Source organism: Harpia harpyja, chromosome 7 (genome assembly GCF_026419915.1).
Source record: "Harpia harpyja isolate bHarHar1 chromosome 7, bHarHar1 primary haplotype, whole genome shotgun sequence".
In the NCBI taxonomy this organism is placed as follows: domain Eukaryota; kingdom Metazoa; phylum Chordata; class Aves; order Accipitriformes; family Accipitridae; genus Harpia; species Harpia harpyja.
In genome coordinates this window covers 55957390-55973817 of record NC_068946.1, presented here as the reverse complement: position 1 = coordinate 55973817, position 16428 = coordinate 55957390, and the positions used below count along the sequence as shown (strand labels likewise).

The 16428-nt window shown below is 46.7% G+C and overlaps 1 protein-coding gene across 11 annotated transcripts in view; it reads right to left on the bottom strand.

Moving 5' to 3' along the window:
• The window catches only part of FMNL2 (formin like 2), a 153757-nt gene that overhangs the window by 17840 nt on the left and 119489 nt on the right, over positions 1-16428 (bottom strand). For all 11 annotated transcript variants that reach the window (XM_052792450.1, XM_052792453.1, XM_052792451.1 and 8 more), the window contains 4 exons: positions 8365-8439; positions 4223-4333; positions 2831-2980; positions 740-841 (listed from right to left, as the gene is read on the bottom strand). In XM_052792450.1, coding sequence (XP_052648410.1) covers positions 740-841; positions 2831-2980; positions 4223-4333; positions 8365-8439 — 438 coding nt within the window. The remainder of the gene's footprint in view (positions 1-739; positions 842-2830; positions 2981-4222; positions 4334-8364; positions 8440-16428) is intronic.

Here is a 16428-nt window from a genome sequence, read left to right as displayed (position 1 = left end):
GTGCAGAATTTCTCATCATCGCTTTTTTATGATGCCTCCCACTTCTTATGCTAGCCTTAAATATATAGTGTAGGTACGCTTCCTCGATTTTGACTTCAACAGAGAGTATGTGATGCCTTGCTGGTTACTGTGCCTATAAGCAGATGCTGACCCGTAAAGGGAAGCAGGAACAGAGCTCCTGATCTGGAGGGGAGATTGTACCTGCAAGTACCCAGGGCAGACACTCAGAAGGAACCCTAGAAGCAGCCACACTTTGGGATGACATTTAGGCTGAAGTTAGTTAATATTATACTGATAATTTTTGTTACTAAGACTGCACACGAAGAAGTAACGGGTCTGGACTGTGCACAGAAAGCTGGCTGCAACTGACAGCACACAGGGCACTTGCTCCGGTCCTGCTGCTCTGCAGCACACGTCTGAAGGACTCCAGATCCACCTCCAACACCCCCCCGCAGCCAACCACACGTGCAAAACTCCAAACACAGATGCTACAGACCTGAGTGGTACGATGTACCTGACTCAATTCACTGATTCGCTGGCACATACAAAGGAGTTTTATGTCCATCTTTGAGTGCACACACTAGTAATTCAACTTGAAACCTGTCCTAGGTTCAAAATTAGGAAGCTAACAGAAGTCACTTGTCCTGTTAAAAGAGTCATTACCTCCCATACACCAAGCGCACAGGAGATCGCTCCCCTGAAGCGTGGCACCCAGCCAGAGCTTTCCCATTGCACTTACCCGAATCACATCCAGTTCTTTGTTTCTTTGCATAAGTTGTTTTTCCAGTTCCACAATCTTCGCCATGGCTTCATTCTCCGTATCTTGGAGTTTTTCAGATAACTATCATTCAAAAGAGAAATAGATGATGTAAGTGAGTAACAGTAGTTTTCTCAACCAAAATGTCAGGAACGCTCGTTGGAGCAGTGGTACATGGTAAATTATTGATATTCCACCAAACCCTGAAGTCTTTCTTTGGAAAGAGAAAGGGTTCCTGCATGCAATCGGGGGGCACTAAGTGCTCTGCTGAAGGTTCCTCTGAAGATGAATATTATCCTTCAGCTACAAGCAGCAGGTAACCTGGCTGGACTGTAGCTATGAACCTGTCCAGGTAAGAAATCCTACTCCCCAGTAAAGCACTTAAAATGCAATTATTTTCATACACACTAAGTCTGATCTGAAACCCCCAAATCCCACAGAATACCACAATGGCACTGTTGCAAAACCAATAGAGGCTGAAATGGTGGAACCTATAAATACACCCTCTCATAACGAGGCTAATTTGATTATTAATGAATGAAGAAGTTTATTTTCTTTTTTCCTCCATTGTCTTCTGATTTATTTTTATTTTTTGCCAGCCCCACAAACCTGAGGTTTGGAAGCCCCACAGTTCTTGTTGGCTTTTTCCATCACCACCAATCACACCAACTCAGGCGAGGCTGCAGAGGTGGTGAGGTGGCACCAATTGCTGTGTTTTTGAGATAAAACTTCTGCAATTCTATTATTAGTACCTCTGTCAACACATGACAGAAAATTATGTCCCTACTCCTGGGATGAGTCTAGTTTATGCAACAAGAGATCAGAAGCAAGCCCTTAAAAATTTGCCACGAGAGTAAAGCGTTAAGTTTCTAAACAGCTAAAAGGAGTAGATGTAGGAAGCAAACAGTGCCATTTCTACTGAATCACTTATCTCTAGCAGAAGGGCACCTCAGATGGGCAAATACTGCACAGCAAATTATTTTAAGAACATATTTATTCTAAGTGATGCAATGTAAGAATGGTAAGAGAATGATGACCTTTTTATGATTTTTTTAAGCATGGAAAACCACTTTGATTTTAAAACGCTAAGCCATGTTTTCCAGACTAAAGTAATTGACACTGAGAAAGTATGGGACACAAAAGCCGTGACCAAACACTGAATTGAGCAAACACTGAATAACTGCACAGTGCTATTTTTCAGTCCCTTCCCTCTTGAGCCCAGTAATGTGTTTTAAGACACAGATGGGATGGTTATCTGCTCTATTTACCGGTACTGCATTGCCGAGGAATTTGCAATTTCTATGTAAATTAGCTTTCCCAGCTCACGTGATATGTCTGTGCAGAGGCTTGGTGCGCCAAGTGACTCCACCTGGAACCGCAACCGAACCGAAGCTGAAGCCTCCAAAGCTGCAAACCTGCCATGCCAGGGCCTCCGGGGGGTGCGACCCTTTGCTCAGCTAGCCCCCAGCATGGGGGGTTCATCCCCTCCCAGCTCACCACAGCTTTCAGAGGATAAACTGGCTGATGCTACTGAGGTGTGCGAGCACTGCAGCCGTGGCCACGTAAGCAGTTAGACGGGCAGGCACCGCACAGCACAGGCCAAACTGTCCCTCGACGTACACAGAAACGGCGTGTCAAGCCCCACATAAAAAGGAGTAGCGTTGCTTGTTCAAGAAGCTGGGGGTTGTGTCAGATAGCAGAGTAAATAAAATGACAGAATGAGACATTTCCTCACTAGATCAATAAACAGCTTATGAACAAATTTTTGTAGCAAGTGGAGCACCCGTTAACTAAAACATGCAGAATATGAGGTTCAGGATATAGCATGAAAGCACCCAGGAAGTTTACCTGCCTGAGATCTCCCAAATTCCTTAAATTTGCCAAATATCTTGACTATTGCCCCCATACAGAAGCACAGTAGTCCCAAGGCTTTTTCTAAGTGAACCTCACCCCAAAGGCTGTAGCCCCACTGCGCCTGTGCTTCCACCTCCCCAAATGGGCAGTAGCAAAGCCCATGCGCAGAGCGGGCTCTGAACTACTTCAGAGGCAGAGGTGACAAAGTGTGGTACTAACGTGGGAAATGTTTTCTTCCAGTTCTTCGACTCTTTCCAGGGCTGCATTCTTGGTTTCGGCATCCTCCAGCAAAGCTCCCACATCAAAAACGTTATCCAGGTAAGCTTGAATTTGTACCTGCAGTTTGTCGCTCTCCGTGTGTTTCAGTTTCTGCAAATCCAAGAAGAAAAGGGTGTCACTCGGCACTGGCAGCCCTTTGTGGCAGGAGGGCTGCAGACAGCAAGCGGCGTGATGAGAGCGGTGGGAGCTCAGGCCACTTCTGTCACCCAGGAAAACACTTTGCATTTTAACGTTAGCTGGGGTCATTAAGTGATAAATAGTCATTTTTGAACACGAAACAACCAAAGCTTCCAAACAAAGCTAAACAGTGTCTTATCTTCTGTTACTACAGAGGATATGACTGCTCTCCTTCGTGCTTGCTCCTTGAACATGGCAAGCTCTGAATCCACCGCCCAGCCCTGGGATGGTGCAAGGCTGGCAACTGGCCCACGGTGGCCACCAGCTCAGTGGCCAGTAGGCAGAGGTGAGGCCTGTGTTTGGATTCGAAGCAGCCGCGTGGCCCGGAGCAAATCCCCCGATCACTCTCGCTGACCTTGCGCCGGATTTGCTGTGTTCAAAATGAGCGTGCTTTATCTCCGAAGATAATATCAGAGCACGCTTTGAACTGCTCTGCCTGTTCCCGATGGACTGCAGGGTTTGTGCCACCCTGGGACCCCAAACAGACCCGTGCTCAGAATCGCTGTGTACGAATACTTCTTGCAGACAGCAAAAAACCTCTTTCCTGATTACTGCTGAGCAGAAGTCAGCAGGGACAAATCAATCCCTCGTCAACACGAGCACTGTTTTCGTGTCTGTACTCCCAAGGGCAGGGAGCGGGACAGACAGAAAAATACAAAAGGGGAAATATAAAAGCAGCTTTCTTCTGAAAGAGAGCATTTCCCACAGGACGCCAGAAAACGCCTGGCTGTCAGAAGAAAACTCAAAGGAGGACTTTTTTCACACGGAGACAGAGGGGGCCCTGGCGGCACCTGAGCTGGGGCCGACACGAGGCCCTGCAGCCCGCGGCTGGAGGTCAAGAGACGTGGCGCGGGCGAGGACGACTGCGGTTCATCCTCCCTTTGTTATAAGGCAAAGCTACAAATTTAGCTCCCAGTCTGTAATTGCAGTTAGTTGCCGCTGATTTGTCTTCTGCAGGGGTGGCTCCAGGCCACAGCCCCCCAGTCAGCAGCCAAGGCACTGCATTTTTAGCAGAGACTATGGGACAGCCCTGCTCTGCCCTCCCAAAAACTCTCGGGTGAGGAGGTTTGAGGAGGTTTAAGGCTAGGCTGGGCAGCGGCAGAGCTGGGGGATGTGGTGTGGACCCGCCACGGTGGAGACCTGGGTCGTACTCACGTCCAAGTACTCGTCCAGGCCGAGCTTCGTAAATTCGTACTGCAGGTGGACTCTGAAGTTCATGTCCTCCACCGAGTGGACAACGATGTTGATGAACTGCATGCAGGCCACCTGCAAGGAGAACCGCTCCACGTTAGAGGAGCCGACGGCACGGCCCCGGCTGCCCCCCGAAAGCCCCGGGCGCAGGGTCGGAGCGGGCTCTCCCGGGGCCCCACGGGTCAGACACAGCAAATGACCGCATTTCCTTGCGGTTACTACACGAGGGGAAACTGTGATCCACTATTTTGTGGCTTTTTTTCCAAGCCGGTGCTGGATTCGGGCTTACGGGGTGTTTGTCTGCTGTGATAAAGGGAAACGTGGGTTCCAGAAATTAAGTCATGTCTGCAGAGTCTACCTTTACTGCGTGCCGGTGAACAGAAACACTTTCCGTGCCAGCTCGCACGGCCAGACGTCGTACAAGCACACAAGCTCTTAAGAAAACAATGCTGTTTCTGAAACGGCCTGTAAAAGTGAGATTAATTTTGCAACTGGAACCCCTAGCTTAGGAAACGGGACTTTCACAAAAGGCGCCTTGTTGTTTGCAGAAAGCATATTTCCAAAGCTGTGGTTTGGGAACTGAACAAGGGACCAGATCATAGGAGTTGGCATCCAAACGCGTCCAAGCACAGCGAAGGAAAGGAAAAGGCTCTTGAGCGAAGCAGGTCACGAGCAGAAGGAGCAGTGGGGGAAACCTCCTGCAGAGTGGCAGGAATCGGGCTACAAACCCCAAAAGGTTTGCCCTTTACTTGAATGTAAGGCACGGCCAAATCCTGCTCTGCCCAAGTATCCCCAACCCTCTTTCAGCTCACAGCTGACCACATCTGTCACTCTCTGAGCTGCTTTAAGAGAAGGTTTGCCTAGTCCTTCCTGGGTTTTTTAAGGGCATAACCCTATCCTGCCAGCAATGCTGCAGCAGGGGTAATACCAAGCTTCTCAACATATCTGGGAAGTGTCTCAGTAGTTCTAGAACGAATCTGAGAGAAGATAAAAATCAAAGCAACCTGATTTTACCTGCAGGACAAGTCCCTAAGAGATCCCACGTCTCTGGGTCATTTTGTGGGAAGAACGAACTGAAGACCACTCTCTGGATTACCAGTTTGCTACAGGAAATTAGCCAATTCTCTGTGACCTGCTCTAGGGCCCAGAGGATAAACTCATGGGCAGGCATCTGCTGCATGGTGGCCTTTGACTACAGGTCTGGCCAGGATGCCCCGGGCTGCTCCTCCCAGCTAGAGCTCCCAGCAGCCGCTGAGCTGCCATAAAAACTTTCCTGGCTGAACTGCCCGGTACTGGCCGGCTTTGGAGCTGGGACCGAGGGGACACGACGAGCCAAAATGGTTCAGTCTAAACCTTTCAGCTACATCTTCCCATGTAGCTCCTGGCCAGCTTTAACCACTTTGTTTCCAAAATGACTTTAACCCTAGATAATACAAAGTTGTGAGACTGGTAACAGGTATAACCCCAAAGAAGAGAGGAAGGAAGATGGTCTAAAGACTCATCCAGGAGCTCCCGTGATGCCTCATCCCCACCTCTCGGTGCGTACCCATCTCCTGCATGAACAACCTGATCCATGCAGCTGGAAACCTAACTTCAGGTTTCGAGTCTTTGCAGTACCCTTTGTAGTTCCTGTGCTGAACCCTGGTTCCTCCTAGTGCTGGTACTGGCCCTCGCCAGCTGAACCCTGCTATCCTGTCGTATCACCCAGAGCCAAATTCCCCTTTTTCAAAAGCGCTTTTGTTGTACTTGCTTTGGCTCTCGCAACATTAGGGCCAAATTCTCATTTCCTTTGTCAGATCCTTACGTACACAACTAAGGAATTTATCAAGTCAAAGAAAACTAATCTAAGAAAGTTGCTTTTAAAATGAAGTCGGTCAATGTCAACAACAGGAACCTTCTCTAAAATACTTCTGCCTTTTTGTTGCTCTTTCCTCCCTGTTGATCCATGCAATTAACCGCAGCCCCTTCCAGCTCCAGCTTCCCAGACAGCTCTCGCCTTCTCCATTTAGGGCAGCGTGAAAGCCAGGTCCTGCAGGAATAGCTCTTTGTTTATGTTCGGTTGTTGCAACTCCTTGAATTACTCAAGCTTTTAACTTTACGTCCTGGAGCCTGGGCTCCGGCACCCGTTTTATCCCGTCCTGCGGAAAGGAGCGATGTCTGCCTCGGGCACACGCTGGTGCAACCCGCAGGCTCCCGCAGTGCCGGTACCGCAGCGAGCCAGCGGGCAGGGGCCCACCGCGCTCCCCGCTCGCCCCCCGAAGCGCGCTCGTCGGCCAGCGCTCGCAGCAGCATGCGGAGCTCGTTAGGGCCAGATGGTGACAAGAACGAGCGGATCTGCCAAATCGTTTGTCATGAGCTATCCCTCCTAGCTTTAGGCTTGTCATATAGTCAAGCCCTTAAGCGGTGGAAGCGGCCCAAAGATGCAGATTTTCTTAGTACTTGGGCAAGTCCTGAAAAAAATGTATTTATCATTTTTCAAGCAAATTTCACCACTAACTTCAACCTGTGGCCTGAGAGGACCAGGGAATTCTCTTACAGGCCATCCAGATGGATGCTGAATATTCACAGCTCAGCGGGCTTGTATGGACACACACTCACATGCATATTCCCTATTACATCCTTACAATACACCATTTCATATCTTAAATAAAGATGAGGGATGATTTTTTTTTTAAAAAGAGTGGGCAAATCCCGTAGCTAACAGCAAGGTGGCTGGCTGCAGGCTGCTGCCACCGTCTTCCTTCCAGGCTGCACTGAGCTGTGTTATTCTCCCGCTCCCCAAATACGATTACCCCTCCCTGTGAGGGCAGGAAAAATGACTAAAAGTCAGGTGTTGAGGACTGACAAATCCTTCTGTTAAATTACAGACTAAATTGTATGTACATCTGAGAATACTTAATGTATACTGTGACTACCAACACGTCCTTGGGACTGCAGTAATAAGGAACAAAACCAACTGTAACATGTCAGAGAGTTACTGAAAGCAGCTTGCTAACTTGAGTAAAATTGCAGGGATCACTGTAACTTTTTTTTTCTTTTTAAATACAAGAAAGAGGCCATCCTATCTCACTCATACCACCTCCTTTTTATTTTGCTGTCCCCTCAAGGGTGTGAGCCTGCCCTGGCCATCAGGGCTGCAAGCCACTGACACGGGAGTATTCAAAGCCTGTAGGAAACACCACACAAGGTGCTTTAACACCCAATTCCTGGCAGAAGGAGATCTTTAACACAAAGCTCAGCACTAAAACAGTATGAAGTGTCACAGATGCTTAACAGAGGCCTCAGCAGACCAGCCAGTGTGACCGGGTGGGATGCCCTCCTGCTCTGCTCTCACCTCAAAACAGGATCACATCAGATCCGAAGCACTGAGCACGAGCCGTGCAAGGGAGACTGCACTGACCACGCCAGCAGTTATATTCCAACTAAAAATAGGACTTAAAATTCTCACACTTCTGACACCAGCACTCACTTGCTATAGACTTTAAAAAAAATAGATACAGAAGTATTTTTGGTATTGGACACGTAACCAGCTAGCTCATCCTTACTGTCACAACCTCTGCCTTTCACGTGCTGCCAATGTGCAAGCGGGCGCCGGTGTCTGTGGGTGCCAGCCAGAGCTTCCTCTCTTGCCATTCTCTCTTGTGCTCCAGGGGAAGTGGATTTGGTGAATAATCATGCATATGCACATTGAGGAACCACAAGTGGAGCAAACTACTGCTATATTTATCAGCAGATACGGACAGACAGCAGCTGCAGTGAGTCTCTCCCACGCTTCCCTGTCTGTGACTCTGAGGATGTTGGCACACAGACAGAATATGCATCTTGATATTGCAGAAGCTGCTGCTTTGCTGCAGCAAAACAGCACACACAACCAAAAGGCCACTTTCCTCTTACCTTCACTATGGTATAAGGCATTTCTTGAAGATAACTGAATTGAATGGAAGCTAAAAAATGAAGTGCACATTATGTAGTTTAGAATACAAAAAAATTGTATTGTGGCAATTTTCGGCCAAGGATCAGAAGGCAGATACATCTCTGCCTATGACAGCAGGACCAGACACAGTAAATACTGAAACCAAAGTTTGCTGATGATAAATAGCACTCACCATAAAGTCTATATTGTTGTCTTCATTTCGGAAGTGCTCCATCAGCTTCTCAAAGCGCTGTTTCTCTCCACACACCTACAAAAGAATCACCACGTGTTTGTTAAACTACAGCTTGCAAGAGAGAGTATGAAAAACATTTTACAAGTAGCTCATCTGCTTGCTCAAAACCTCTCCGTCCAGGTTTCCTCTCTTGTTAAAAATACTCTTCTTCGTGACAAATCCAGCGGAGGAATCACAGGTGAACACCTGCACTGCAAGTCTAAGGGGTCCGGTACAATTATAACATAACTTTTTGTATCTCTTTTCCACCTAAAAATTTAATCATACCCACTGATGGTACAAATATAAGCCACAGAGTTGCACCAGGCTATGCCACAGGAAGAGTTGGTCTCTTTCACAGTTCAGAATTGGCCTTCCACTGTAATACAATGTAATTAGGGAGAACAACAAATTACAGGGAGGAAAAAAGAAAATTATCACCAGCTAAATGAGGAGTGAAATACATCAGCGTAACTATCAGCTGGTCAGAATTACAGAGCCCTAATACAGGGGCATTGGCAGGAAACACAAGCAACTTGAGGGAGAAATAAGATCTAAGATAAAGCAGGTCCCAGGATACTGTTTAAATCTTATTACTTCCCAGTAGCTTTTCTGGCTCAGTCCCGCTTTTCCCAGCACACAAACGATCTAGAGTAATCCACACCAAAATCACAAAATATTAAATAAGTTGGAGTAGAGGTGAGCACCAGGAGGTGCACCCATTTCCCCATCCTCCCTACTTAGCAACTGCAACTCCCCGCTCTGTGGTGCATCGTTCAGGGTATTTTTTCTGTCCCTGCATGAACGGACTACACCAAATACCTAAGCTGTAGGGCTAGGAGCCGGTCCACTGCAGCCACCCTGAGCCCAGCCGTCCCAGCTAGCCCCACCGTCCCAGCACGGTCGGATGGGAGGTGATGGGGGCAGTGCAAAGTGTCCCACTCACACATTCCCAAATTCACTAAGAGCTTCCTCATACCCTGCACCATGAGTTGACTTCTCACTTGCTGGATTTTGGCGTCAAACTGAGTAGTGAATTCAGGAAGAGCACAGGCATGCTCTTCTGAACAAAGCGTTAAGTGCCTGGGTAGGCACATCCGTGCACAAACTGTGTTAAATGCTGCTTCACCCTCCTCAGATGCCGGCTGTTTGCAGAGGGACAGAAGAAGCTCTGAAGGAAGCTGGTTTGCTCTTAAAAGGTCCTGAAAAACAGACTCTGCTCATCTGGAGGACTGAAACTTCCCTTCTGCTGAGGAACAAAACCCTCGGTGAGCCCAAGAGGCTCCTTCCTTCCTTCGTTCCCCAGATTTCACCCAAATGTCCCAGGAGCGTTGGGTGCTACCGATCAGGAGCTGGGGACACGGCAGTGGGACATCCAACCCCGGCTGTCCGGTTAGGGTCCGCCAGCCTCTGAGCAGCACACTCCCCAAGCCATCAGCTACTGTTTCCCTTAGCAGCCAGCTCATGGCACAGCAGTTATGTGAAATTAGCCAGCAAATGGTAATTAAGGATTGGTGGGAGCACTGGCTACTTCTGCTTTAGAAACTAACCTCTCTGGGGCAGGGACTGGTTCTTTGTACACATTTCTACATTTGTGTCTCCCACAAGGAGACCAAACCCCCAACTGGGGTTTCTAGATACTCCCAAAAAGTAAGTTCTTCACAAAGTATGCATTATTATTACCATTCCCGTATCAGCTTCCTCTTCCTAACTGTGTCTATCTTACAGCAGGTACCTACGCAAAGATTAAGGCACTGGGCAGACCTCACTGAAGTCACACAGAGTTTAGTGGGACCTAAACTGTGCTGATCACGAGATCTGCAAAGCACGGTGAGTAGTGGCCCGCTGGGTGCCACGCTTTCTGCTGTCTGTTACGACTGAAAAAACCATACTTGTGGTGTACGTGATACATCTTCTGTCATTCCTAAGCAAAACTGCCACAACTGGGTTATTATTCAGGTATTTGTCATCAGTACCTGACGTCAGTGGGAATTCTGCTACTGGATCTCTGTGAGAAGACAGGGACACTGGTTATGATGAACTATTTGACAACATTACCATCAATATTCATGGCCACAATCCCACGAGTTGCAACTAATGGGCTCTGTGCAGGCTCAGCAACCCCCACTCGCACAGCCTCTGGTAGGGAGGGTGCTGAAGTCACACACAAACACTTGCTTAAGTTGTATTTAAATGTTTCCAGCTGAACCTTAAAGACTCACAAGGTAGAATAAACACACTTAAACAACAAAGCATGCACCCTCATGAAAAACAGATTACACTTGTTGGTCAAGCAAATTATCATGACCTTAAACCCAAAGGACTCGTCTCTCTCTACAGCCTATGCCACGAAAGTGGTTTTGAAGCATTAAATGCCTTTACATGGGCTGCTCCACTAGGCCCATAAAACACACATTAAGGTCTAAGATAGACTACAACAGAGCCGAGACAGACCCACTCTTGGATGGAGCAAGTCTCCTTGGTATTGCCTGGCCTGCAGTTGTGCGAGGGGTGAAGCATACATGACCCATCTCTCTGCTTAGCAGAGATGGGGTCCCTGGGACACGGAAAGGATGGGTGAGCTTGGAGAGCCACTGCCATTCAGCTTCAGGTTGTAAATCTTCAGTCTAATCTTGAGCTTTTCTTCAGGAGTAATCCTCGTAAAGCCTCCCTACAGCATCAGGAATTGTCTAATTGTCTTGCTGGGAGATCAAAGCCCAAACACCGCATGCACATTGCTGATGGTTACAGCAGCTCCAACGAAAACTGAGGGCGAGCGAGCGAGCCCCTGCCCCAGCCTTCCAGCGTGCTGTGCTTTGCAGCGGGTGTCTCGAGAGCTGGTGTCACTGGTGAAGAGCCTTAGGCTCTGCAAAGCCACCAAATGGCCAAACTCAAATTCAAAACGGCCAGGAGCAACCTTGGAAAGATAGGGAGATCATCATGAGTATTTTGACATGACTATCCTGGTTTCACAAGCGTGCATTTAAAAGCGAGAGGTGGGATAAGCACACTCCGGCGGGGACCAGAGCATCTCCACACCAGACGACAGCACCAGAGCCTGCCGGCATCCCGTCCGTCTCCCCAGCTCTCCGTGTGCAGGACCAGGAATCGTTTTGTCATGAAGAAGCCCAAGTTCATTGAACATGCAACAATGGGACCTACTCCGGGCACTTACCACAAACGCCCTACGGGGCACCCTCTTACCACGGGCCCCCCCAAAAGCACTCTTGGCAGGGTGCAGCCTGCAGGCACGCAGCTCAGCTCTGGCGTACACCCCTCCCGGGACACGTATGCTTCCGTGCAGGAGCAGCATGCCCTTCAGGAGGAAAAGAGATGAAATGCTGACAAGAGGCTGGCCTCCGTCAAGAAGAGCCAAAGAGAAAACCAGAATCTGGCCAGGTTTCAGGAACCTACTGGCACTGTAAGGATCAAAGGCAGCAGCTGCCCGCCGATATAATTTGATTTTGGAGACAGCTCCCGCTCAAAGCAAACCCAAGGAACCCTCTCCTTCACTTGCACCACAGGCTGCTTAGATGCACTCATCCCTACGTTATTATCCCAAGCCATTTTTTTCCTACTATAGTAAACGGGATGGTATTTCAGTTCGACCAACTGCAAATTCTTCCAGTGCTCTCCGTACTCTCCCCTCCACACAAAACAGTTAAGAGTCCACATAATAAAAGAAAAAAGTAGGTTCATCTCAACTTTGAGCTCTAAACAATCGCGTCTCTCTCATACCCACTTCAGAAAAAATGGAGTCGACTTGAACAAAATCATGTATCGTGGAAACAAACATTAACAATGGTGCATACGATCACCAAATAAAAGCCAGAAGGACTGATTTCTGGGAAATCTAATGTAAACCGTTCCACATGGATGAGAAAAGCTGACATAAACAACTACAAGCCATTTATGGCTGACTAATTAAATTAGGGAGCAACCCGAAGTGATACAGCGCCGGCAGAGAACTGCCGATCCCGGGACACAAGCAGCCCTGGCTGGCTGGGATACAGCAGTTGATAGCAATAGGAAAAGCAACAACAACCTGCGGCTTTCGGTGGCTGCTCGCAGATATTTCACACTATCATCAGATGAGTCAGTGCTGGGAACATGTGCGTTTCAAGAGACAGCGAGCTGACTTTCATGAAATGATATAATTTATCCTGGAAGATTAAAGAGAGTGAAACTGTAGATGAAGCCTACAGCCTGAAGATTGGCCAAAATCCAAGACGAATGCTGAAATCAAATCCCACCACATAAAACCATATGTTGCCATTTATATTTGAATAAATTTCCAAGGTCTGTCATTTGAAAGTATGGCTGGGACTAAGAAAGGCTGATCTTTCTTTTATTAGCATTATTCTGTGTAAGAAGCAAGATTAAACGGGTTACCACGGCTATAAAAAACCTCTGTCTCTACTTAGGCTGTGAAAAAAACTTTTTAGGTTGCATTAAGCCCACGTCATTCTAGAAGAACAATGTGGCTTTATGGAAAACCACCCACGGAGGGTCCTTTCTCTGGAAAGCGTTTGGGTGCTAACGAAGTAAACCCATCACAGATCTATTACAAAGGTACAATACAATCCTACAAGGAAGCAAAAGGATCCATTATGAAAAGTTTAGCAATGATTATATCCATATCCACCTGGCAATGCTCTCAGGTCATACGGTTCACATCCAGACCACCCAAGAGCAAAGTTCAATTACAACCACCCTCACGTTGCTCCTGCTCCAGTGGCCAGATTACTGTAAGATGCTCCAGAAAGGCAACCTGGGCAGGCAGCAAAAGACAACAAGGATATTTTGGAAAAACTGAAGATGTTTTCCTGTGCAGTGTCAGGCAGAAAGTGAAAATCCAGGCTGATCGAAGCACATCCATCATCCTACCTCAGACAGTTACCTAACAACACGAAGCACAACCTCATTTTGTTGCAGAATGGAGCTCGTAACTAAACCTCACCACAAGCAAATACAGCGTGTTCCATATGGAGATGGCAGCGAACACAGGCAGTATTTCAGGCTTTGGAGCTGCAGCTTGTTGGCCAACGGTACAGAATGCACACTACGAGACACAGCTGCCAGACCGCTATCTCCTCCACATCTGGAGGACTGATGCTCCTAAGCCTGAGCTGCAGTGCCCCATTCAGACACTGCAACTGCCGTGATGCAAGTGTCTGTCTGTCAGCAAGGTGGGGGAGAGAGAATGACAGCTCTGAGCTAGCAACCTGTCTTCACAGAAAAGACATCAGCAAGCTCATCAGCTCACAAAATGCCCCTGTGCCAGGAAGCAGGTAACGCCTGGTGGTCCCCAACACCATACAGAAAATGAAATCATTTTGGCTGCGTTTACACTTGAGGTGAGTAGGGTCTGGCATGGCAAAGGCAGGTAACAGTGACCTCAAGGCAGGGAAGACAATTCTCTGAAGGGCCAAATTTAAAATACCTAAACCTTAGGAAAGGCTTTGCAATACAGGACATTTTCTGTCAGTGCAAACATTAAAATGAGCATCTACCACGTGTTGCCCAAAGGTTGTTTTAAGCTGCTCCCTCCTCCTTCAATAACCTTTTGAGTTCTGCAAGAGTGAGAAGTGGCAGCACAATTTCATGGAAATGCATACTGTGTACATGGACACAGCCTATACTGGATGTGGTGTTATAAATAGTCTGATGTATATGCAGCCCAAAAATTCATGGGACACTTTGTGAACCTTTTCTCCTGTCTGTGCTCCTTTGTCCAGCGGCACAATGCTGGCTTTCTCTCCCCCACAACAGCCCACTGTGATCAGCAGATCCCACCACCGGCAAGCAGCACTCCACAGGAACACTTTGTTTGGACTGATCATGCTGACATTTTTGCAGTTTGCTGAAGAACAAAAAATCAGTTTTCCCATAAGTTACTGGTTAAGTAAACAGTTATTTAATACTTACTAGGTTAAAATACCTTTTACTTCTCTACCAGCAGGGTTACGGCGCTCTCAAAATACTGCTGTAGTGCAAAAGACAACAAATGCATTTACATTTTCTAGCACTTGCAAACAGTTTCTTCTAGTACTGAGTTATTATAATAGCCCGTAAGAATAATTCAGAACTGCTGTTTTCAGTGCCACCATTCATTATTCAAATAGAGAAATCTGACTCTGAATTAAGCATTGTGAAAATTGAGGGCTGAACAATATTGTCTCACTTTGCCAGAGTGAAAACTGATGGAGGTAAACAATGAGGTTCATTTGCCATGCCCCCGCCTTTCAGCTCGCTGCCCAGCAATTCAGATGAACCCAGTCTCTGTAAGCTCAGCATTAATAGTCATAACCAGGCGATGCGTGAGGAGATTGCAATTCTTCTCACCTGTCGGATATTTCAGAGCAGCAAACACATAAGTCAATTAAACTGATGTTAAAACAAGAAGGAGCGCCGGCGTGCTGGACCCAGCCCCTCTCTCATTCCTGGTCTCCAACAAGTGAGGCCAGCTCTTCTCTCCCCAGCACGTGGGGAAGTTCAGATGCTGGAATAACCACCAGACAATGAGCTTCCCAAAAGTTTTCTGGATTATCTGAATTCCAATTTATTTTTTGGCATTTCTTCTTGTCTTGGAGCAAAACGAGGTGGTTTCTTGAAAGCTATGGTTCATCTTAGGAAAAGCACCTCAATTCCGTTGTTATTTTTAAATACTAAAATTATTTCCCATATGGAGAAACACACAAGCATACACTCAACTTATGGAATTCAATTATTCTGGTATATGCTTGTATAATAAGCAAATTAACTGCTTTGCTGGATTAGAGCCAAAGTCAAAATTGTTCCCTGCAGAGAGCCAGGATTATTTCTGGCTGGCTTTCTGTCTCACTACAGATCTCAGTCAATTCTTTTGCCTCCTCGGTTTGGATCCATTTTAAAACTACTATTGTGCTTATTAAAAAAAAAAAAGAAAAAAAAAAGTGGTAGAGTCCTCTGGTCTTTTCCCAGAAATATTTAGTTGTTATTAAAGTAAATTCTCCTATGTTTAAAATGGAGATTAACGAAAAGCCGCATAAGGATCTAAGATTGTGCTCCTTAAAAACGTTAGTTCAGAGTGCTGTGAAGTATATTCAAAAACTGACATTTTCAGATCTTCACTAAAGCTGAGGAAATTATTATTTGCAAAAAAACCCCAAATTGCTTTGTAACTGTTTTCATTATGCAATCACATTAGTGCTGTTGGGTTGCAATTTTTTCAACATATCTGTAAACTTATTGAACCTATTTGTTTATTGGCTGCTACGCTTTCAGTAAATGAAAAACATGTAAACCATGTAAATAAAACAGCTAACTAGAAATGCCGCAAAAATTTTCAATTATGAAGCAAGGCCACAAGTGAGTTGGAAAACAGCTTTCTGCATTCATAGCCTCAACAAGCTTTAATTCTGTTGAACTAGAACTTCTGTGTTAATTCTATTTCTGGATGTTCTCACCAGATTTCATAACCTTGCCCACAGTTTGCCAGTCCACGTTATTTCTGTGCCTTAGCTCTAAGGAATCCTCATTTAGGTTTGGTAATGCTGTGATAGCCTGCAACCAAACATGCAGTCTCTGAGCTGGGGAAGGGGTGTATTTTGGGTGGTGGTACCCAAAATAATTCACAGGCGGTCTCACCGCCTGCTTCCCAGTGACGCCCTGCGATGCTGCCCGAGCCCTGCGTGTCATTAGGCTAATTCAGGTATTTCTGGGGATATATGGTGCACTAAAACCTTTGCCTCCAGGCTGTCAGTGATGTCTTCTTCCAACTAAAGAGAAAGGGGCTGAGAGATTCCGACTCTGACTGTAGGCAAAAGTTCCTTAAAATTAACCCAAGAGTCAAAGGTGTGTATATATATACACGTATGTATGTATATAAATACAGATATATAATGGGCAAAGCATTACCTAATTTTTACTAGGAGCACACAACTGTAAGAAACTTTACCATGAAGCAGACCTAACCCATAGCACAGCTCGGAGCTGGCCCCTGAGGAGTCAGAGCCACATTCTCCATCAGGGCAGCACCTGATA